Below are 24,277 nucleotides of genomic sequence, written 5' to 3' on the forward strand. Positions count from 1 at the left end.
GATCGCGCCTGTGAATAGCCACTGTAGCGTAGCCTGGGCAAGACAGTGAGACACGGTCTCTTTTTATGCACCCACCGCAGAGCTTGTATATGGGGGGGGGGGCAGGAAACCCCCCCCCCCCACACACACACACACGATTTTTAATTAGGTGATGGGGCACCTACAAACCAGGGACTAGGGGCACCCACGCCCCCAGGATGGTTACTGGTGGGCACCCACGCACTGGAATCCTGAATTGGGTGGGGTTAGGGGCACCGAGGATGGTTATTGGGGGAGACGGGTCTCAGAGGCTCAGCCCCCCCCAGGGGTGCCGTGGCCCTTTGCACTGGTGGGGAAGGTCTGCGGATGGTGGGAGGGGGCTGGAGAGACAGGGACCGTGTCACACCAGCCCCCCTCTCCCCCAGTGCATCGCTCCAGTGGCTGTTCACACGCTCCACCCCACTAGTCACTCCGACCCGGCGAGACACCGGCACCCTCAGCTCTGCGCGTCTCGCTCTGCTCCTCCTGCCTCCCACTGGCCCCAGGCTGGAAATGCAGCTCGGAGCCGCTGCGATCGCCCAGGCAGCCGGCAGGGGTCAGTCCCGTGCCTGAATCAATGTCCCTAATTCAGTCTCTGCGCTGCGCGAAAAGCGGAGAAATGCACTGGCCCGACTCCCAGCTTAGTTAATATCACTGGGATTGCTCTGGTTGACAGCGACTGTGGTGTAACTTGGGCAAGACGGCGAGAGATTTTTTTCCTAGCAGGAAGGAAGGAGTGACACGCACTCTCTATAAAGGGGAAGAAGCTGGGGTGAGATACGGTTCTTTTCATAGGGGTGCCCCAGTCTCTTTTAAATGGGGGAGATGATGAGGCACAGACTTTTCATAATGTGGGGGAAGATATAAACAGGGCTGTATCATTTTCCCTCCACAGTTACGACACAGCGATCCTAATTGCCCCCTCACTTACAGCTGTGTAAACTAGCCATAGCGCCACTGAGGTTAAAGTTATTGGTGTAACGGCAATGTGACTGAGAGGAAAAAATCCGGCACAAGAAGTTCCACCTGTCCCAGTGGCCAGCTCACAGAACTAGGGGAATAGATCTATGCTCAAAACAAAAAGAATAACAATGGTTTAAGATATATCTTACATATGTATTATGGGAAGCCTGGGTTTGAAAGAAGGGAGAAAATGATCAATAGGAATATTCTATCAACTGATATGTAAGGGACATGGGAATATTAAAGGGACTCCACCCTGACATACATCTGAATTCTATTTTCACCAGCAGTTCATGTCTTGCAGCTACAAGAGCTGGATGTTGCTGCTGTTATCTCAGCTGTGTCTCTCCTAGCTGCTGCTATTAAGTTTGATTTCATCACAGTGCCAGGTTCCTCTCTCCTGACAGAGCTATAGGCCAAATCTTTTCCCTGTGTAGTTCCCAAGATAGTCCAAATACAGACGCAGCAAGTCACAGCCCCTCGCTCTCCCCCACATAACAATGGTTCTCAGCCTTAGACAGACAGTACTTAGCCATTAGAGATGGTGACTATCCAATCCCTTTGTGTCTGATGCAGAAACAATTGTTGAGGAGGCCAACTTCTTTGACTCAGTGAATAAAATAAGATTTAACAACTAATAAAATAAATGCTTAACTATCCACAAAGGTCTTGCTTTCCTTCTGACTCCAGAGCTGTGTTTAGTTCCCCTTGAATCCTTCTTCTGTTTTAAATTCCCTTTCCTTTTCAGCTCAGCTACCTTCAAGCATCCCTCACCATCTTCCTTGCCACCCCACTCAGCCCAAGATTCCAAGCACTGACAATTGGGGCCAAATTCTGCTTTCAGGGTAAATCCAGAGTTAGTCCTTCTAGATATAATCTAGGGATACTGAGATCAGAATCTGACTATTGGATTCTTTATGCCACAGAACCTTTTGATTCCCCAAATTCCATCAACTCCTATTTTAATTTTTTTTTCTTTTTATATTTACAAGACTACATAGGACCTGAGACTGCAGGAACCATAATCATCGGTTCTAATCTAAAACACTGAAGTCTATGGGAGCCTTTCCACTGGCTTTAATCAGAGTGAGATCAGGCTCTAAATGAACAGTGTGTATAAGTACACATAAACTCCTTTATATGATTACTTTAAAAAATGTTTAGTTTAAAAACAAGGTATGATTACATAGCAACTTTGAAGCAGAAATTATTCCTTAGAAAAAAAATAAAGACGGATAGAAAGTAGAAAGGGTCTACACCAATTTGGATTTTACTCTGTGAATAGACTCCCACTGACTTCAATGGGCATTGGATCAGACCAGTAATACTAATGAATGGATAGACGTTCAAGACATTGTTGTGTCATTAGAATCAGTAACAAGTTGGTATTGATTAAATGATCAGGTTAGTCTGTGTAACCTCCCAAATACAAAGACCATGAGCCTGATCTGGCTTACACCTCCATTGATTCCAATGGAGTTACTCCAGACTTCCAATGTACATGAGCATGGGATGGATCTTCCCAGGACATTGCAATCCAAAATGAGTGCTTTCAGCACAAGGCACAGATAGTTTACTAGCTTCTCCCCTCTGACACCTCCTTTTCCCCATGGAGTTTTGTTGCTGTCATTATTCACAATTCTGTGGCATTTCTTCTTATTACCCCAGTACTGGACATTTTATAGGCCTCAAATTCTCATGTCGTTTTAAAAGTTTAGGACATCGTACAGTGCATGCACATTTAAATGCAATGCAAGTCCACATGTTGACACTAGATGGAGTGTTTTTTCAACTCATAGACATTAGGACTCATTCACTAACGGGGCAAAGACTGAGGAAATAAACACAACCTTTCAAATTAAAGGCAACAATCCTTTACATGGGCAGGAAAACTAATGTAAATAAACACAGTGCCATAAAATCAACTCAAGGTAAAATACAGGTATCATTTGTAGATGTCTTCACACCCTTTTTTTGGTGGCTGGAAAAACATTGAGGGAGCACTGGCTCATATGGTTTGGTCTGTAAAGCACAATCTGACAAGTACATGGGTAAGAGAATCCAACAGATTGAAGGAAAAAGCAGAGAGGCAGACCCAAGAAGAAGTGGTGGGAGTTCATAAACAAAGATATGTTAGCATGTGTTATGATAGAGGATACAACACTGATCACGAATCACACAGAGGACCCATTTAATGAGATTCATGAAAGGAAGAAGATTTTTTGGTGGAGAGAATATGTAATAAAGAAATATGTAATATTCAGTGCCTTTTCATTATTAATGATTACCACAGCTGTGAAAAGGCCCTGTCTATATTAGAAAAAATATGAATCTTTTCAGCTTCACAGATTCCAAGGCCAGAATGGACCATTAGATCATCTATTTTGACCTCCTGTATAACACAGACCAGAGAACTACTCAGTTAACCCTATATTGAGCCCAATCATTTGTATTTCACTAAAGCATATTTTCCAGAAAGACATCCCATGTTGAGCCTAACACATCAGGGGACGAAGAATCTACTCCTACTCTTGGTACCCATTGTAGATGCATGCCCTGATGTACAGCAAGGGTTACAGGGGTATAGCTTGATCTGGTAAGCTGTTGGGCTAGGTGGATACTGCCCCAGGCGGGTATTATTGTTACCAGTAGTTAAGTGGTGACAGTGTGCACAGCGCTGTACAAGCCACACACTAGACAGTCCCTAATCCAAGGGACTTGCAGTCTAGGTAAGTTAGTGACCCCGTCTCGCTGAGAGAGGGGTGCTTTGTGGAAAGGAGCTGTCCAAAGCAGATGCATGGAGGCACAGGCAACCGTGTGCCCTGACCCTCTCCTCGGTAATTCTCCCCACAAGGCCCAGTGCCCAGCGTTTGGAGCGTTCAGCCGGAGCGCTGGGTTAGCCAGCCCGCTGCCTGGGGCAGGGGCCAGTGTAGAGGGGTGTGTGGAAGGGGTGATGCTGCACCCCCTGGCCGTTCACACCTGTGGTGGTGGGTGTGAGCAGAGGGGAGCCTGTTTTCGGTGAGGTTGAAGGGCCACCCACCCTTGTAACACTGAAGCACAGGTCGGGCCCTGCCCGCCCCCCCCATGCCTGGGGTCATTTGGAGCCAGCCCGGGTCCCGGCCGGCTGGCGTTCGCCCCCACGCTGCTGGGACGCAGGGCAGGGGGGAGTCAGGCCAAGGACCGGCGCGAGCAGGAGACTGGCGCGAGCCCCGCCCCGCCGCGCCGAACCCCACGGACCGGGGCTTGGCAGCCCGTGGGCTATGCCGGCCTCCACCGCAAGGCGGCGCAGGAGCAGCCACGAGGAGGCGGAGCCCAGGGACCCCGCTCTCTCCTGCGAGGGGTCCTGACACGGCCAGGGTGTCCACACACCTGCCTGTCAAACTCCCACAGCCAGGCGGCCCCCGTTCTCGCCCAGGGGGTCCCGTGCCGGGGAGGAGAGCGAGGCTCGGGCCCCGTTGTGGGCAACGCGCCGCACAGACAAAGCCCCAGCGGAGGGAGGGCCCGGAGGAGTCAGGCAGCGCGCGGGCGCCTGAACCCGGCTGCGCGGGGAGGGCGAGCGGCAGCAGGACCCCCGGGCGGGCGCGCGCGGGCTGCCTGAGCGGGCCGGGCATGAGGCTGCAGTGCGAGGTGGAGGTGCGGAGCCGCCTGCTGCCCACCTGCGGCCTGCGGGGCCGGGCCAAGGGCGCCCACGCGCTGCTCTCCCTGGGCCGGCAGCCCGACAGGCCGCCCGGCCGCGGGGGGCCCAGCGCCGGCCACAGCGTCTACCTGATGGTCTGCACCGCGCGGGACCGGGCCGGGGCCAGGTACAAGGTGAGACCCCCCCCCGGCCCTAGGGGAGACCCCGCCCCCGCCCTTCCCCCCCCCCGGGACCGAGGGGAGACCCCGCCTCCGCCCTTCCCCGCCCCCCCCCGGGCCGGGACCGAGGGGAGACCCCGCCTCCGCCCTTCCCCGCCCCCCCCCCCGGGCCGGGACCGAGGGGAGACCCCGCCTCCGCCCTTCCCCGCCCCCCCCCCGGGCCGGGACCGAGGGGAGACCCCGCCTCCGCCCTTCCCCGCCCCCCCCCCCCCGGGCCGGGACCGAGGGGAGACCCCGCCTCCGCCCTCCCCCCCTCCCCCCCGGGCCGGGACCGAGGGGAGACCCCGCCTCCGCCCTCCCCCCCTCCCCCCCGGGCCGGGACCGAGGGGAGACCCCGCCTCCGCCCTCCCCCCCCCCCCCGGCTGGGACCGAGGGGAGACACTTCACATCTTTGTCCTTCGGGGCGGGCTAGGTACAAGGGGAGACTTGTCCACCCAGTGTGACTTCACCGAGCCAGGTAGGGGGTAAGATTTCCTGCACCCGGGCTACGCAAGGTGAGACACCCGCCCCGTCTCCCTGCCAGTAACACCCCTGCGAGCGCTATGAGCCAATGGTCCATTTCCAGGAATGGGTGGAGAGTGGTTCCTGAGTACCCCAGCGCCTGAGCTCTCTCTCGGGTTCGGGGGCTTCTCCGTCCCCTTTTCCTGTCTTTTGAAAGTGGCTCTTCTGATGCAATGAGAACCACCCGGGCAAGCAGGGGGAACTGCCTGTCTGCAAAATAAACAACTGAGACTAGCCACTCCATACCATTAGCCTTTGGGATCTTGGCAATTCTTGGGGTTCATAACAATAGCGTGTAAACATTTCAGACAAAAGTACGACTTGAGTTAATGTTCCCTTCATTGTGTGATTCTGCCAACTAGCCGCATGACTGTTCAGTAGACCAGTATCGGAGGGGTAGCCGTGTTAGTCAGTATCCACAAAAACAATGACTTTGTTCAGTAGACAGAGTACCCTGAAGAAGCTAAACTTAAATCAGACAGGCTCTAAAATCAGATGGGCCTGTATGTATTCAACTTTTTGTTAATCCAGTTATTGCTGCAAATTTTCAATAGAGGTTACAGATCAGCACAACATCAGGAATCTATCTAGTTGTGCTTCTCACTTAGGCACTAGCAAAGCTTAAATGTGTGCTCCATCTCTGAGATTCCTATGCCTCTGCATTAGAAAAGTTTGGTTTTTTTAATATTGACATTTGATAGATATGCCTGGGTTGTTAAATGTATGTAATCAAAGTATTTGCTCAAGTTAATAGAATAATTAGAAATGATATGTCACCGGATGTGTAAATATGCTCATTCTGTAATATGGCAATACCTTGCTAAATAGGGAGATCTGATTATTGTTACTATATAATGTGTCTCTAAATGAAAGGTCACTGTTGTAGTCATTGTTCTATCTCTGTTATTTACATGGTAAGGATTTGTAAACCTGTTACAACTTACTAGATAAAGAAACAATTTAAAAAAAGAAATTGTGTACTTAGTACTACACCAGGAATAGAGTTATTAAGCCCAATTATAGATTTAAACTATCTCTTGAAAGGTGCTTTTACAAAATATATGAAAGGCATGATTTAACAGTAAGACTGTAACTGTTGTTTGCTTAACCAAAATTAAATAATACCCCCTGATTTCTTGGACAGACTTTACACTCAAGCTCTCTACTTTTTTCCCCCCTTTTCTTTCAAACAGTTAAAGGAGAACATTGAGCAGTTCTTCACCAAATTTGTGGAGGAAGGGAAAGCTACTGTTCGTCTGAAAGAACCTGCAGTGGATGTCTGTCTCAGCAAGGTAGAAAACTGATAGTGGACTAGCTTTCTGTCTGGCTTTCTTTATTTTATGTGGGTGGTTCACTGGGAGCCCCCTCCCTTTTTTCTGTGGTGTTGAATGTTGCTCTTTCTGTAGCTAGTAAACATGTCAAGGCCCAGAAGAGTTCCTTGAGGTGTTTTCTTACCTGACATGCATTCTGACTCTGCAGCATTCCCAACACCTACTGGTGCATGTAGTGTGAGGTCTCAATCTGGTGTTAGAACTGGATCCCCTGTGTAGGAGTTCATGGCACTGGCACTAGACCAGCCTTAGCTAGGCTTCCACAGTTAAGTGTTCCATAACCTACGTGCCTATGCATATGTGTGTGCATGACTTTAATTGCTTGTTGTCCAAAGCAAATATCTGGACTAGAAAGTATTCTGGGGTGATCTGTATTAAGTCTGCTGTGTAGAAATAAAAGTATACTGTAAAGATGTCATATATAAATGCTCAAGCCAGAAAGTTTGACAGGACATCATCTGCTTCTCTGTCTGCCTTTATATAAGGCCTCTCTCTATTCAGAGTGAATGAGAAGTCACAATTCAAATACCTGAGCAATTTTCCCTAATATTTTTAAAGGAAAAGTTAGGGTATAATCAGTGTTAGTCTTAGCAGTTTGGGCCTGCCAGACAATTATTTTGGGGGCCCACAAACTTAACTAGCCACAAAGGAATAGCCTTTGGATATGTGGTCTGTGAGATGATTCAAAAATATAATTGACTTGTTATGTATATCTTAAAATGGGGAGGGATCTTTGGGTTGGCCCCTCATTTTGCAGAAAAAGCTGATCCCTGCTGCTTTTGCTTTGATATGTTAACTTTCTTTCCTTTGTTTTTCCATATCCCCGCTGTTCTATCTCTGCCACTCGGTTTCCTCATTTGTCTAGTGTTTTTTCTCTCCTCTTTCCTTTAAAAAGCAGCATCCTTATCTCTTTATTTTTCATCTAGCCAGTGCTCTGTTACTCCTCCCACGTTATGTTGTCTCTTTTCCAAAACAAAATTACTACTTGGATTTTCCTTACAGTTGTTTCAGTGCTTGTATTCATGTACCAATAATGCACTGTTAAAATGATTAAGCAGCTTGTGCTGCAAAATTAGAGGCCTCTGTTAATGTACCAGCAATACACTTGCTGTCTGTCTTATTGCTCAATTAATGCCGGTCCTTGGCAGAACTGCCTGTCTAGAACTGATGCAGAATTTAGGAAAACCTCTAACCTTTCTAGGATTATTTTTCTAAAATCTCAAAATTGGGTTGTGTGGCTAAAAGAAAAGTAGATTGTCAAGGCTCCTTCCCCACTCTGAACTTTAGGGTATAGATGTGGGGGCCTGCATGAAAACTTCTAAGCTTAACTACCAGCTTAGATCTGGTCCGCTGCCACCACTCCCAATGTGCTAATTCCCTTCCCTGGGTAGCCTTGAGAGAGACTTCACCAATTCCCTGGTGAATACAGATCCAAACCCCTTGGATCTTAAAACAAGGAGAAATTAACCATCCCCCCTCCTTTCTCCCACCAACTCCTGGTGGATCAAGATCCAACCCCCTTGGATCTAAAAAACAGGGGAAATCAATCAGGTTCTTAAAAAGAAGGCTTTTAATTAAAGAAAAAGGTAAAAATCATCTCTGTAAAATCAGGATGGAAAATAACTTTACAGGGTAATCAAACTTAAAGAGCTCAGAGGTTCAAAGTTACAGCCCTCTAGCCTTAGGTTCAAAGTTACAGCAAACAGAGATAAACACCCTAGTAAAAGGTACATTTACAAGGTGAGAAAACAAAGATAAAACTAACACGCCTTGCCTGGCTGTTTACTTACAAGTTTGAAATATGAGAGACTTGTTCAGAAAGACTTGGAGAGCCTGGATTGATGTCTGGTCCCTCTCAGTCCCAAGAGCGAACAACCACCAAAACAAAGAGCACAATAAACAAAAGGATAACCAGAGTATGTAGGAGCCCTGCTAGGTATAAATAGTTACAAGAATTTCTTTACCAAGAAGGGATGCACAACACATGCAGGCTCAGATCAATCCTCTCTGCTACATCCAAGTTTCAGGAAGGTTGGTGCTGAGAGTATTTGGCCTCATGATTGAGCTGTGTTTGTGTAACTGATGGAATGTGTTGGATGCGGTGGTGATAAAACACACGCTTGCTCTGCATTCTGATAACTGACCCCTCAGATGCACTGTTTGTGTGTTGATCTAGGGAAAATCTGCAGTAGGGGAAGGACTTGCAAATTCTTCTGATTCAAAACTGCAATAACGATGGCTGCATCCTGTGTAGGAGGAAAGCCCCCCCACAGTGGCTACCCATTTAAGGGACTTTATTCAGAGACCTTATCACTTCGCTTAAATATTTTGGAGATTAGGGTGGTCCTCTATACCATAAGAGCTTTCAGCGACCTAGTATTGCCAATAGGTGGCCCTGATTCATACAGTCAATTAGTAATAGCTGATTCAATTGCAATGAATGTTTTGTCACATAAGATCATTTAGAACCAGTGTGCTGCTTTTATTCCTGGGGGAATTCTGCACCACTGCGCAATGCAGAATTTTGCAGAAATTAACGTGCGCGCAGAATTTCCTTTCCCCCACAGAAATGGGCTGCAGTGCTGCTAGTCGCCACTAGGGGCCACTGGACTCTGCAGAGCCCAGGTTGCAGATAGAAGACACTGCTGGGAGGAGGGGGAGAGAGCTAGAGCAGGGGTTCTCAAACTTCATTGCACTGCGACCCCCTTCTGACAACAAAAATTATTACAGGATCCCAGGATGGGGGACCAAAACCTGAGCCCGCCTGAGCCTGGCGGGGGCAAAGCCAAAGCCCTATGACCCCAGGCCTGGAGGCCAAAGCCGAAGCCCTTGGGCTTCAGCCCTAGGCAGGGGACCTGTAACCTTAGCCCCGCCACCCAGGGCTGAAGCCCTCGGCCTTAGGCTTTGACCCTGGGCCCCAGCAAGTCTAAGCCAGCCCTGGCAACCCCATTAAAATGGGGTCGTGACCCGCTTTGGGGTCTCGACCCACAGTTTTAGAACCATGGAGCTAGAGGGTTCCTGGCAGCTGCAGTTCCCCACATGCCCTGAGGGAAGGAGAGGGCAGCACGCACGAAGCTGTGCAAGCCTGGGACCAAGCATCAGGCTGTTTCTCCCTCTGGATTCCTGGGCTCTGAGGGGGGGAGACGGGACAGGGATGGTTGTCTGGGCAAGGTGGGGCCCTGCAGCTGGGCTCTGTGAGGGAGGGGTTGCAGGTATCTGGGTTGGGGGGGGCCCCACGGTTGGGCTCTGGAGAGGAGGTCGTTAGGGTGTATTGGCTGGGGGGGCCCTGCAGGTGGGCTTGGGAGGGGGTAGAGAAACACAAACTGGGTTGTCATAGGGGTTTCTTTAAATCTTTACTCCCTGGGGAATTTTTGTGTGTCTGTATTGTTGCAGACATACTTGCTGACAGGTATTTTGAAATAAATTACCAAAATAATTGAAACTGGCATGATTATGTAGTGTTGTTGTTTTGACAAATAAAATTTGCAGAATTTTTAATTTTTTGGCGCAGAATGCCTCCAGGAGTATTCTTTGCATCCTGATTGAAGATCCTTCTCTCTCAGTATTGATTCTGAAATGGTACAAATCCAAAGGTTTGTTTTTGAGCAAAAGGCTGAAGGCCTGCTAGCGGCTCAGGGGTTTACAAGAGGTATACAAATTGAAGTGGAAAATGTGTGTGGCTTAAAGACCCATTTGGATTTCATTACATCTCTACAGGAAAACTGCTTGACTGACTTCATCTGTCAGTCTAGTTACAGTATCCCCTTAGTTTATTTAGTTGCTAACTTCAGCATTTCATGAAGCAGTTGAAGGTAAATCATGAGCTGCTTATTACATTTAAAACCTCTTATTAAAAAGCTCCATGTTTCATTGGATATGAATGTGGACATTTCACAAAACTGATGCAACCTCCTTCTGAGCCACTCTAATCTTGAGTTCAGATTTCCTGATGACAATGACTTCAGCTTCCAGAATGAGCTTCAGGAGCTAGGAACACATCCACTCTAAATTCTTTAAGAATTAGTGGTGCTCTGGCTTTGCATTTTCCTTTGTCAGCTACATCCCAGACGAGAGCCTTCATGCCATATCATTGTTGGTTTCATAGTTCCAGTAGATGCTGGTGACTTGGATCTCCTGGGTAGGAATATATTCCTCAACAAAGTTCTTCCCCTGGAGTCAGCGCCAGAGTATGATTTTCCTGTCCCCTCGGATAACAATTTTCATATTATACTGGACCCCTTGGCAAACCTGCTCTGCATCCCTGGTTCACGGACTGCAGTCCTACCGGGATGTTCTTGTCTCTGACTGGAGCCTGGTCCAAGCCCACCAGTTTCTTCAGGGCTGGGAGCATCTTCCATGTCCCACACCTTCCTGGAGGAGACAAACCTCTGTACAGCCTGTAGAAAAAGAGCCTCCTGCCAGAGACTCAACAGCAGCCTCGTCCAGGAGTGCTCCTGGAGGTGAGGGGACAGGTTACTGATAGATATGGCACATGTTTATTTGTTATGGAAACGGGGTGGGGGGTGATTGCTGAATGTCCCAAGCAAAACACAGTCCTGTGCCCCCAGAGGGAGGAATCTGCCCAAACCCCAGCACCCTTGGGCTGGGCTCCCAGAACCTGCCTCCCTGCCCTGTGCTGCTAAGCAGGATCTGGGACTGCAGCGCAAGGCTTGGCCCCCTCATAGCCTGAAGGGGGCAGAGGGCACTGTCTTCCCAGAGGGGATTCATCCTATTCTCTTCCCAAAAGTGAGAATTCCAGCTTAACTAGTCAATCTCCCTGCCAATAATTTTTCCATATCCTTTCTGGTAATGTTCTCTTTCATAACCTTGTTGTAGAGAGGTTCCTAGTTTCTCTGGAGTAAAGATCTTTAGAATATCCATCCAGTGCTTTATTTTAGAACCCTGAAGCAAAAGATCATGCTACAATTGACTGTCTTATTTTCCTTTAGCAGGCCTGCACCAGCAATATCACATTAAGATCCATTAGGTCCAAGGAATGTCTACTTACATAGCCAGCTTCAGATCAGTTCCGGTCCGGGAGATTTGTAGGGCAGCAACACAGACTGCTTACTATGCTTCTACAATATCCTTTTTTATTGCTGGGACTCTGATATTTTGATTCCAGTTTTCACTTATTACTATCACAGAGTCATTTCCTGAGCGCTTCTGAGAATAACCGTTTATCTATTTTATTTGCATGGGCACGTCTTTGTGGGTTTTCTCCTCAACTTGTTCTTGTTTAGGGGTATAATACTAACTTTGCTTAGATAATGTGGAGGGATTTTCTTTTTGAGACATCAAAAGCCAAGGTATTTTCATCTTGAAGTTGCAGAATGTTTTAACTTCAGCCTCTGGCATCCAAAAGCTTCTTAGTTTCCAGGAGTTGGCATCTGCTGTGATATCCACTTCTAGAGCAAAGGAAATCTTACCTGTAACTTTTGTTCTCTGGTGTATAGTCACAACAAATCTACCCACTTCCCCGAAGATCTGGAGGGTTTTTTTTAATGTTCAGATTTGCTTTGCCACCTTTGACATTGAATGGGGAGTTAATTGACATTAGATATTTGTGGGCTTAGTAAGAAAGCCAGTCATACTGTTAGCAGTGCAATCACGTTTATTTGGCCCTTACTGCTATCTTAATCAAATACGGCTCATCTGTATGACAATAGCACCTAGAGGCCCCCAGGATTAGGGCCTCATTGTGCTGGGCACTTCAGACACATAGTAAGAGACTCTCCCCTCCACTATAGAACTTACAATCTAAACAGACAATGGGTGGAAGAAAGGAATTACTATCCTCCATTTTACGGATGGAGAAATGAAGCATATAGACTGAGTGACTTGCCCAAGCTCACAAACTATCAGAGCTGGGAATAGAGTACAGATCTCCCAAGTCTCCGCACAGTCCTGAAGCACAAGACAGAGAGAGAAGTGCGTGTTGTCTGTGGGAACACCTCATCATCTGCTTCCTTTTTGTTTGTTTTTTGAGGTGCGTAATAGCTTAATCTGGCTGTTTACTGCATGCCAGTTACTTTTCTATGAGAGGTAGTTTGGATTAGATCTGTATTGAGAAGCTTTCAAAAGAGCTGAGGCATTTGAAAGTGATGCCATACTATTTAACCTCAGTTGTACCAATACAGACCTCCTTTAAATCTATTAAAGTTGTGCTTGATCTTTACTCAACATGCAATTCGTCTGGTATTCCTCAAAGCTATTCATGTGATATGTCGGGGTGCTATCATCATGCTGGGCCCAACCTAAAGCAAGGATGGTTATTTCCTCAGAAAAGTAGGGAGGCTTCCTGGCTCTACCAGAAGCTTCCTGTGTGACTATGGGCAACCAGTTAACCTCTGTCTCAGAACATCTGAACTTGCTCTACCGATGTTAAACCAGTTAGTCCAGAGTTTCCACTGTGCCTTAAACTCAGAATGCCACCCATGCTCAACCTGTGGTGGTGTTTTTTTTTCTCTGCCTAGGGGCCATCAGAAACACTGTTTATAGTCTTAAAGCTTTGCCTCCCCCTCCACCCCATGTGTGTAGTCTGTAGAAATGGGCATGTTAACTTGTTCCAGCTGTGACTTGCTGCCCTCCTTTTCCAACCCTTATTCTGTGCTAGCTTCTTAGCTTCAAACTCTTGCGCTCCGTTCTTTTTTTGAGCTATGTAGTGCATTTTGTTTGCTCTGACTGATTAGGAGAGGTTGTAACTTCCCTAACTGAATTTTGTATCATTGGTATTAAATACAATTACTAGAGAATTCAGAACAAGCCTGAATTAGGTCTCTTTTTCCCCGTAGCCATTTTCATTGCCCTGCTGACTCAGTGTCACTTGTCACACTCTCCTGTACAAAAGAGTTCAGAAAGTGCTAGCACAAGTACAGGAGGTTTAAAAGTGAAACGTTTAGAGTTATTCTGTTTTTGCTTTTGTAGGCAAATGCCAGCAATTTAAAGAGCTTCCTTGCAGCAGTGAGGCTGGCTCACCGAGGCACCGATGTTGAAGCGCTGCCGCTCTCCGTCTTGGTACCAGCAAAGACTTCGGAAGTTGAAAAACCTAAAACTAAGATGATCATTACGTCGAGAAGAGACTATCCACTAACCAAAAATTTCCCTTACTCCCTCGAACATCTGCAGGCCTCGTACTGCAAACTCGCCCGAGTCGACATGCGAATGCTTTGTCTGAAAAAACTCCGAAAACTAGACTTAAGCCACAATCATATCAAAAAGCTGCCAGAAACTATTGGTGACCTTGTCAGCCTTCAGGAGCTTAATCTGCACAACAATCACTTGGAGTCCTTCTGCGTAGCTCTGTGCAACTCCACGCTTCAGAAGTCTCTCCAGTTTTTGGACCTCAGCCAAAATAAAATCAAAGCACTTCCAGTTCAGTTTTGTCAGCTGCAAGAACTCGTTCACTTAAAGCTCGATGATAATGAGTTGATTAGATTGCCGTTCAAGATGGGCCAGCTAAGTCAACTACGCTTCCTGTCAGCAGCCCGTAATAAGCTTCCTTTTTTGCCCAGTGACTTCAGAAATCTCTCGCTTGAGAAGTTAGATCTCTTTGGAAACCCTTTTGAACAGCCTAATCCTCTTGTTCCCAGCATACAGCTAAAAATACCATTAACTTTATTAGAATCTGCTGCAAGAGCAACAGTAAATTACAGGTAAGAATAGAATGATTGGTCTATAGCTTTGAAAAAGAATGATAAACAACCTGGCAAGTGTTTAACTTTGACCTCTAACGTATGCAATTACAGTAAATTACAGGGTAGCAGAAAAGTTCCTTTAAACTCAATGTAAGTTCATCTCTCAAGGCTGAGTGTAATAATGGTGAGAATCTGAGATTGTTTTCACTGTAACTTGAAGCTTTTGAAAGGGGGGTCAGAGTGAAACCTGTAGACTGAAATCCTCTATCCACAGAACAGGTATAGTTTCAGTAACGAACATCTGCTCTCTCAAGTTATGAGAATACACCAGTTTCCATGAACATTGGTCTCTTCTAAAACTACCAGTGCAGGGTTCCTGTTGTGGTGGGGTTTTGTCATGTGGGTATATCGTTCATGTTGGGTCCTATTCACGATGGCTTGAGGCGGCTTTCACGCATGGTTGCCACTCAGCTTGTGTTCACGCACCCATGTTAGAAACCATGCTAAATATTTGCTAGTGGGTAGCCATTTTCTGCTAATGTGCTGGTTTTTTCTACCCATCCACACTGAAACTGCCAGCTGCAAATGTGTTTGTACATTGTTCTGCTCTTGGTGTGGACAGAGCAGCGTTGGAAAGATTTTGGTTAAATGTGAGGTGACTGCTTGGAAGGTAAATGTCTAGCTGTAGTTACATCATTCCAGTTGAGGTCGCTATCTACCTTACCACTGGCTTTCTTGAACCACTGCAGCATCAGGATTGCTAACTGGCTTTAGGGATTAGGATGTGGAGCTTTTCACCTCTAACTTGAAAGGACCCAGCTCTGAGTAACTATAAGTAATTACCATCTTATGTTTGCAGGAAATAAGCAGCCTCCCTGCAAGGCCAGTATCTGCCATCTGCACCCCCCTGGGGCTACTACAATGTGCGACTCCTAAATGTTACTGCCTGTCAGTTTGTATAGAAACCAGCAGCTGTGTTAGGAGTGAAACTGCCATGCCCAGTAACAGCCCCTAGGGGAAACGGGCAGAGGTAAAATGCTCAAGTCCCAGGCTGCAAGACGTAAGAGCCTGCTGCTTCTGGACTACACAAGAAAATGGGGTTGGGATTAGGAGAGGTGTGAGGAAGGTGTAATATAGGATCCTGAGACAGAAGAAAAGGGAAATAAAATGTAGATTATCAAAATTCTGGAATCTTTCTCCAGTCCTCTCTCTAAAATATAAGCTGTAAAGCCCTGTCCACTTGTAACCTGTACTTCCAGACAAGTACCTACAGGTATTTGGGGCACTCTCATAATGTGAATTTACTGGCTAGCTCCTATCTAGTTCATATTCTCACTGCCACTGACCTCCCCTTCGCAGGTGAGTTACTCAATACAGTCCTGATGAAGCTTTGTGAATACTTCCCCCCCCCCCCACTTCCAAATACAAAGTACACTTGCGACAAGCTAATATATATTTCTCAAAAAAGTGCTAAGCAACCTAAATATAGGGGTTGCCACCAGCTCCCTTTTAGTAGGGTCTCTCTAGAGAATTTAATGCCAATACACTAGCCAGTTAGATTTCAGGAAGGCTTCTTTTAATTAATATGCAAAGCATAATCATTTTAATGCATTGCTGCTAATTGACTCCAAGGATGAGGGGAGATTGAGGGTTTGTCTACACTTACCAGGGGATCGATGCAATGGCGGTCGATTTAGCGGGTCTAGTGAAGACCTGCTAAATCAACCACAGATCGCTCTCCTGTTGACTCCTGTACTGCACCTGAACGAGAAGCACAAAGGGAGTCGGCAGGAGAGCATCTCCCATTGACATAGCGTAGTGTGGACCCTGTGGTAAGTAGATCTAAGTACATCGACTTCAGCTACATAATTCACGTAGCTGAAGTAGCGTAACTTAGATTGATCTCCCCCCGTAGTGTAGACAAGGCCTCAGAAGGAACCCTTCCCAAAATCCCTAAACTATATTTGGGATCTGTTTTTATACTTTGTAGCGTTATAGGTTTCCATATGCAAAATCGGAATTTGGATTATCTGTGGTTTCACTCCTCAAATTAGAGGGAACTGGGAACAGATCAAAGGCAGCAAACTAATTTGGGGGGCAGAGTCTCTTATGGTTGTTTAAAACAATAACTGCGTGAGGGAGAATTCTTGGTTCTAGTTCTTGATCTGAAGTGATTCTTGAGTGTCATGACCGAGAAGGTAGGTAAGTCAGCAAGAAGCCCGAGTTAAGATGTCTAGGACATACTGTCATTTTGTTTATTTCAAAGCAGTTTTTATAAATACCTAATTTATACTATCTCCTGCTTACTCTTATCAGCATAAGAGTAATATTTGACATCACTGTCTCTTCTATGTCACAGGCTTTGAGATATTTTATGTATTATGAATGGATTGGAGGGAGGGATCATACAGAGATCTTGCTGACCAGTGTTGGGGCGGGGGGGGGAGGCAAATGTGTAGCATGGTTGCTAAATTCTTGTTGCCACTCTCTTTTTTTTTTTTTTTCTCCTTGCATTTGTCCTAGCACTGTAATGCTTTTTTATAACCAGCATGGCCCTCTGGCTCTTTTTCACTGTGTCTGTCTTGATCCAGGTTCCTGATTCTTAACCAAGCAACCAGGAACATGGCTGCACTTTGTTTACTTCCATCTTGGCTGGAACGCTAGTCTGGCATTGTAGATGATGAACAGACTCTTTCAAACTTGAATTATGTTTATTTCCTCTTACAAAGGGATATCTCATAGCACAATTGCTAGCAATGCATGTGTCAATCACTAAATTTGACTGGTATTGGTTACTGTTGCAGTATGTTCTCACACACTCCTCTTTTTCAACAGAATCCCTTATGGTCGTCATCTCCTTCCTTCTCACCTCTGTGAAGATCTGGAAGTAGCTAAAACATGTCAATGTGGAAATGCCTGTCTAAGCTGCTTCATTCAGACAACCGTGACCATGAATCTCCACTATGTAGCTCATACTGTGGTCCTTGTAGATAACATGGGAGGTACAGAGGCACCCATTGTCTGTTACTTTTGCTCTCTAACTTGTTATTCCCAATTTCTAGATAGATATCTGCAAAGTAATAGGTGACCTTAAGGGACAGCAAAGGCATTGTGGTGGGAAGTTTCATCCAGTGATGGAGGACTCTGAAATCAAATGTTGCTTGGCTGTCCTTGTCTGCTGTTATGAAATGGAGACAAACCATTGAATGTGCACTACAAATAGTTAATAATGTCAAACTTACAAAGCCTTCTCACTGTGAACCTGATGCGGTGTGTCTGTGCTTTAAAGTTTCACTAATCTTAAGTAGCTATCACTTCAGTGCAGAGAGAGAGATCACTCCCAACTTGAATCTTAGTAAGAATGTATTTTAGCTTGCTTATATTGCTGTAACTTTCTCCAAAGCTTCATTATTTTTTCTCTTTATGCTTTTTTTATGGAATAGGTGACCTCTTCTTGCCAGAAGGAGGGAGTTGAGTGAATTTCTGCTTGTTTCTGTTGTCAATCTTGTACGCCCTCCCTTGCTTGATGCTCTGAATTCTATCAGCTAGAGAGTACTAGACTTTTTTCCTAGTCCAGAATCTACTATTCTCCTTCAGCAAGAGCACAGTGTGGTGCCTTTCCTGCTAGAGAGCACGAGTCCTATGTCTATTCACTCGCTTGTTTATTGCGGAGCAGCAAAGTAGTCTGCTGCCAAAGAGTATGACTAGTTCTAAAACACTCTTCAGGTATTTTCGGTTCCATAAACAATTCCATGTGTAGGGTGCTCACCTCAAACAGGAAACAGTATTGTGATTTTTTTTTATCGGAACAAATGTTGTTTTTTATAACTTTGTCGTGTGAGAAAGAAATGACAGCTTCACATTCACAACCTAAATTGTTTACTATTTCTAAGCATCATGTAAATTTTTAAGGTTCTTGAGATGTTCATTATATGATTACTTCAATTATTAAATGGTGAAATTCTTTTTCTTGCACATGTGAATTTATACAAATCTTGCTTTGGGTTACAATTGCACTTGTCCATTATGATCATCTAATGCTTTCCGGTCACTAGTCCCAGTCTCTTATCTTGACCAAGATACTGAAATGTTTGGAGAGCCTTTGCACTCCTAATTCATGTCTTGTCTGTGGCTTAATTATTCAGTAGAAGAGCTTCTGAGCAATCTTTAAGCTGCCGGTGCCAAAGGAGCTTGGACACATCGGAACATGTTACAGCTTTGGAGAGGAAATGTAACATTGACATCCCTTTTGTCTGATTTTCTGGAGCCGCATTACTGATTACCGTAGCATGGGCTGTACATTGCCCACCTTTCCAGGTTTCTGAGGCCAGGTCTACATTACAGACCTATGTCGGTATAACTATGCACTCTAGGGAAAAATACTTTTCTTTAGGGAAAGGAACCTCCCAAAGCTAGTCAAAACAGTTTAGAAATGTTTAGTTTCATGTTCACTAATGCATTCTCTAACACTGGTAGCAAATGTCATGTGAGTTTATATACTGTGTTTTCATCATTATATAATGTTTGTGAAGCACTATATTAGTAAATGGAACAATTGATTTTATTATTCTGTATTTATATAGCTGTTTAATTACTGAAATAATCCAAACCAGGAAGTTATATACACCTGTTTATTTAAAACTAATCTCAAGAAACCAAACAAATTAAATGTAAAACAGGTCCCACAGAAAGTCTGCTGCAAGGTGAATGAAACAGTGACCTAGCTGATTGAGGCAGTCTTAATAGCTAAGGTATTGGTCACTAATTTACAAATGGAAATTTTATGTGCACTGCATCATCCATTTTCAAGAACAGGGTGGAGCGGAGAGACAAAGGTAGGTATGGACTTTTTAAATATAGCAATAACAGTTGAGCAAGTCACTTCATGGGGAAGTAATGACTGGTTGGGGGGTTAATTGCCAATATATAGGGAGGAAAGTTGGTGTCGTCTTGAACAAAAGTTGGGCAGCTGATTCAAGGAGGGATTATTTTAATCTTGTTTTATATGGGGGACTCCTCCAGGATTCTTCAGTTGCCTGTCCTCACATGTGCTTCCTTTTTTCACATCCAACATGTCTGCCCTTCCTGATGGTGAGGGTTGGATACAATTAATCAAATTGTCACAGAATTAACTTGGAAGGGATAGTAATTGTGACATGAAGCATCAGGAGTGAGGTAGTGGGTGCCACAGATCCTCCGGAGTTGTGTGTAGGTTTTTGTACCAAGCTCATAACCATAGTATCTGAGCATCTTCCACTATTACATTAAGCATCATAACTAACATCTGTCATATTCTCACTCTCTCCCCAGGTGAACTGTGTGCAGTGGAGTGTTTTTCAATTTATTTTAGAGAAGGTGAAGGAAAAATGTGTGCCATGCACTTGGAGTGGAAGGTGGGGAGGTTTGTGATGGTCTTTAATTCCTGTGGGAATTGATTCCACAGGTTTGGGTGGGCCTCAGAGAGTTCCGTCTCCTATACAGATGAGCTTTACCCTTATTGTGGAAAGTTCCATTGGGCCCAGAGGATCGAAGTTATCAACCACATCTTCATCCTGGAACTGTAGTTGATCTTTTACGTACCCTGGTCCCAGGCCATTGAACACCTTAAAGATAAGGACCAAGACTTTGAACTTGGTTCAGTATTCTATGGGAAGCCTGCGTAATGAGTGGCAAACAGGTCTGACTTGTTCACAGTCGCCAGCGGTGCTGAGGAGATGTGCTGCAGCATTCTGTGCTAGATGAAGTTTCCTAAGCACCGAGGGCTTCATGCCCGGATATACTATACTGCTGCAGTCCTGTCAAGAGGTAACGAAGGCATGAATAACAGGCCATGTAATTGTTCACCAGGATGGGAGAGCCTCCCCTAGCCAATCAGAGATGATAGCAGCATCTGTGAGTAACGCTTTCTTTGTGAGAGCTTAGTGTAAGTGAGAAACCAGGAGTCTCCTAAGCTACTTATTGAACTGACAAATTGTGTGTGTGAACCTTCAACCAAAGGAGACTGCAACTCCAAAGTCCATTCCTCTTGCCACCAGCACCACCTCTGCCTTGCTTGGGTTCAGCTTCAGCCAGCTGTTCTTTATCCATGAACTGATCTCATCCAAGCACTGGGCCATGTTGGTGGTAGTGATATGGTCGTATGGTGAACAATAGGTAGAGCTGTGTGTCACCTGCACATTGCTGGCACTCGAGTCCATGTCATTTGACCAGTTCACTTAGTGACCATGAAACACATGAAGGGCTTCCCAAAGGGAAGGCATGAATAGGTGAAAAACTGCTGTGTTCTCATAGAAGTCACTTACATTTTTATTTAATGTGATTCTGGGAGAACTTCCTATGAACACTTACTTTAATTTGTATGTTCCCTTTGATTACATATCGGAATATTCCATGAAATACCCGATCCAACCTGAACAGAATGGGTGAGTTGACTTATTTTGATATGTTATGGAGAGACCAACTTCTCTCTTAGAATTGTGGAGCTCCATACTTTTAGCCCCAGTCCTTTTTAACTTTTGACTTGAAAATTTCCAAGTGTATGTTTAAAGCTATGGAAAACTTTTTAATGTTATGAAGAAAATTGGTCAAGCTTGTTTTGGAGTTACAAAGATTAAAATTTATCCCAAACATGGAAACACTCTGCATCAGCTCCTTAGTTAATCTTGTGACCAGAATTCCATTATAAATCCCTATAATTTTGTATGGGGAAAGTGTGTTGGGATTTACTCTGAATAGACTGGAATCTCTTTTGCAGATGTGAAAGCAATTGGTCAAATCATTTTGAAGTTAAGGATACTCTAACATGAGACTTGTTTGAAATGTAATTAGTACCTATCATTTAGCTTTCTACCTTAAAAAAATAAACAAACTTGACTAACACTGCAATTTTACATAGCCTAGTTTTCAGTGGCACTTAACTATGGGCTACCTTTTAAATAGCGCTAGGCTAATTTTATAAATTAAATCTATCGTCCTCGTGGTATCCATTATTGTAATATCCGAGTGCCTCACAATCTTTAATGTGTTTATCGTCACCACACCCCATAAAATTCACAGAAATAATCTCCAATTTGAATTTAAGATTGCTACTATGTAGCCTGATGAATGGTTTGTCTTCATTTAGCCACTAAGCCTTTACAAATATGGACATAAACAATGCTGTTCAAATACCCTCTGATACAATAACTCCAAACAACTGTACCTGTACAACTGTAAATACCACTTTGCACAGAGGCAGTGACTAGGCAGCAGTGATCTGCCACATAATTGATGAGGGCCATGTATGTTTGCTCTAAATTGCAAGGATAGAGATTCACTTCAGGACCAGAGAAATATAAAGAAAACCAGGGAAACTATCCATCTGAGGGAGAGACGTGATGAAATGCAGCACTTCCGGCATGGAAAGATGGAGACCTACAATAAAAACCTTCCTCCAGCTTCTAGGTGAAACGTGAGAGCAGTGCTTTTGTTCAGCAGTAGCAATGATAGATAATGCTAGTAAAGATGGTGAAATAAAACCCTGACAAACATCTGGATTAGATTTGTCTGCAACTGAAGTCTTCAATTTGAATTTAACACACAGTTATTTGGTTTATAAACCTATGTGAAGCATAGCTTGCACTAAAACAAAAATTCCTTTCTGTAACCACAAAGTGGTGCTAGAATGCAATGCCATTGTGTGTGAAGGGGGGAAGGGACATTTAACCCTCAAAGAAGCATGCTCCATGGGAGACTATCCTACTACCAGCATAACCACTTTAAAGCAGGGGCAGAATGTAGTCTCTGGGTGTTACTTTTAAATAGTCACTGAATTCCATCGGGGAGAAAAACTCTAGATCCGTTTGCCACAAACTACCTTTTAGCTAGTCTTACAGCCATGTCAACGCAAATTATGTCAATATACAGCTGCTGACTTTTATGTATCAGTTTGACTTGTGGTATGTGCACCAATGCAAGCACTTGTGCTTGCATTGAAGTAGAATGCAGTGTGCCACAGGTAAGTATCCCAGTGTGCCCCATGCTATTGTCCTGCTCAGTGTCTTGTGAGATACCAGCAATTTGCCAGGGATTTAGGGGTCAAGTTCCCACCATGCCACTTTCTCCATCCCATAATGCTTTCCACATCCCATAATTTGTGTTCCATTTTTAAAAAAACTTTGTCCCACTTGCTACTTTTTGTTCTCCGCCATCTCTCTGGTGCAAACTCAAGGTTAAAAACATTTTACTAACACTGTAACAGGGTGAACTGTTCTTTACTTTCATTTTTGCTTAGGGTTTTAAACAGTGAACACCTGCTCATCTACATAAAACCCACTACAATGGAGTAGCCGGGGCTACACATGCACCTACCTGTAGTTTTCACCAGCTGGTGTATGTGTAGCTCTGGTTCTCCTTGTCCCCTAGTATGGAGTAGTAGGGTGGGGATATTGAGGGGTATATGGAGCATCGACTATGGAGTTCTCCAGTGATGGCAAAGGCTGCTGAGTCTGGGATCCTTGGGCGTGTAGGTCAGTAATTCTCTGCAACGTGTGAGTTTGTTGCCTGAGCAAACGCATGATGTCCTGGTTTATTTCCCAGTCTGCATCACAGTCCTTTTTCCTTTCCAAGTCCTATGCTCCTTGGTCTTGATCCTTCTTCATGGTCCCATCATATGATCCCTCTAAGCCCTGTGTTCACAGTCAGAGGCTGTGGACTAGACATGTCTTCTGTAGTCCTCGTCATCCTGATCAGCATCAGACATTCAGTAGGTGTGCTGGGTGCACCTCTCTAGGTCACCATACTAGAGGCTGCTGATTAAAACAGGCATACCATTAGATATTTCAGTCACAACAAAAAGGGAATGATAAGTCTCAAAACTCCCTTAAATTATTCCCATCAATATCTTTAATCAGAAATGTTACTTTAACATTGGAGTGCCTCACAACAGCAGCTCTGCAGCTCGCACCATGGTGAAGGTGGCCTGGCCTAGCAGGGCAGAGGGCTGTTCTGTTGTGTTGAAGCTTTGAATGCGGAGTGCCCATCCCCATCTGTGGGTATAGAGAGAGTGCAATGAATAGTGGCAATACTTTCACAGGCCATGGTGCTTCTGGCAATATCTCCCTCCTGAGGGTGACAAAGCTCAGAGATTCCAGCTGCTAGTGATGTCCCCAAGCCGGCCAGGCCTATGTGCTGCCAGCCTGTTAACTGCAATGGTGCTAAAGTGCCATGGGAAAGTCATCTATGGCAGTGGAAGAGACAAGGCTGCCATCCCTAGAAATCTTCAGGAGAGGTTTGCAGAGTATCTCCATGAACGTTTCATCAAGAGCTTTCAAGAGGATAAAAGGGACATCCCTATTCAGATTATCAAACTACTCCAGATGGCCTCCCCTGCCTAGCCTAACAAGTCAAAGAACTGAAAAGCAGATGCCACCTCTACCTCTCTTTGTTCTACCTCTACCTGAGCACAGGACACTGATCTGATGGGGATTGTGTGATCCGATTTTCCTACTAATTTCTTTGAATTTATTCCCTATTTTTTATTTTCTAACATAATACCAGTAAAGTAAGCAATCCAAAGTCGATGGCTTTGTTCTGTCCACATGCAGATGGGCTGGGTGCCAGCTGTAAATGGGGAAAATTGTTAACAGAGAAAGGGTGGTGAAGTTTTGGGCAACCAAAAGAAAAAAAAAATCCCTTCCCCAGTGGTATCATCTGTGCTCAGCTGGTGGGACTGGCATGACTTGATGGAGTTTCAAGTAACTGGCTCGTGGCATGATTTGAGTTCCCCGGTGCTTCTTCCCCCTCTTCCTTACTATTCACAGCAGGGGACTCTGCATCCGGCTCCTGTGAAGTGTTCACAATCATCTGTGGGCTCCTGGTGGGGTCACTGCCGAGTATGGCATGCAGTTTGTTGTAAAAATGGCAGGTCTGCAGAGCAGCACCAGACTTCTTGCTGCCCTCCCTCACCTTCTGGTATCCCTGGTGAAGTTCCTT

The 24,277-nt window shown here is 45.2% G+C and overlaps 1 protein-coding gene across 1 annotated transcript; it reads left to right on the forward strand.

Moving 5' to 3' along the window:
- The first annotated feature begins 4,590 nt into the window (after positions 1-4,590).
- On the forward strand, positions 4,591-18,270 carry LRR1 (leucine rich repeat protein 1). The gene is made up of 4 exons (XM_065403623.1): positions 4,591-4,791; positions 6,531-6,629; positions 13,596-14,323; positions 17,141-18,270. The coding sequence occupies exons 1-4, from the start codon at positions 4,591-4,593 to the stop codon at positions 17,391-17,393; spliced, it is 1,281 nt and encodes a 426-aa protein (XP_065259695.1). The 3' UTR covers positions 17,394-18,270.
- The last annotated feature ends 6,007 nt before the right edge of the window (positions 18,271-24,277 follow it).

The sequence above is a fragment of the Emys orbicularis genome, chromosome 4 (genome assembly GCF_028017835.1).
Source record: "Emys orbicularis isolate rEmyOrb1 chromosome 4, rEmyOrb1.hap1, whole genome shotgun sequence".
NCBI classification, from domain to species: Eukaryota; Metazoa; Chordata; order Testudines; family Emydidae; genus Emys; species Emys orbicularis.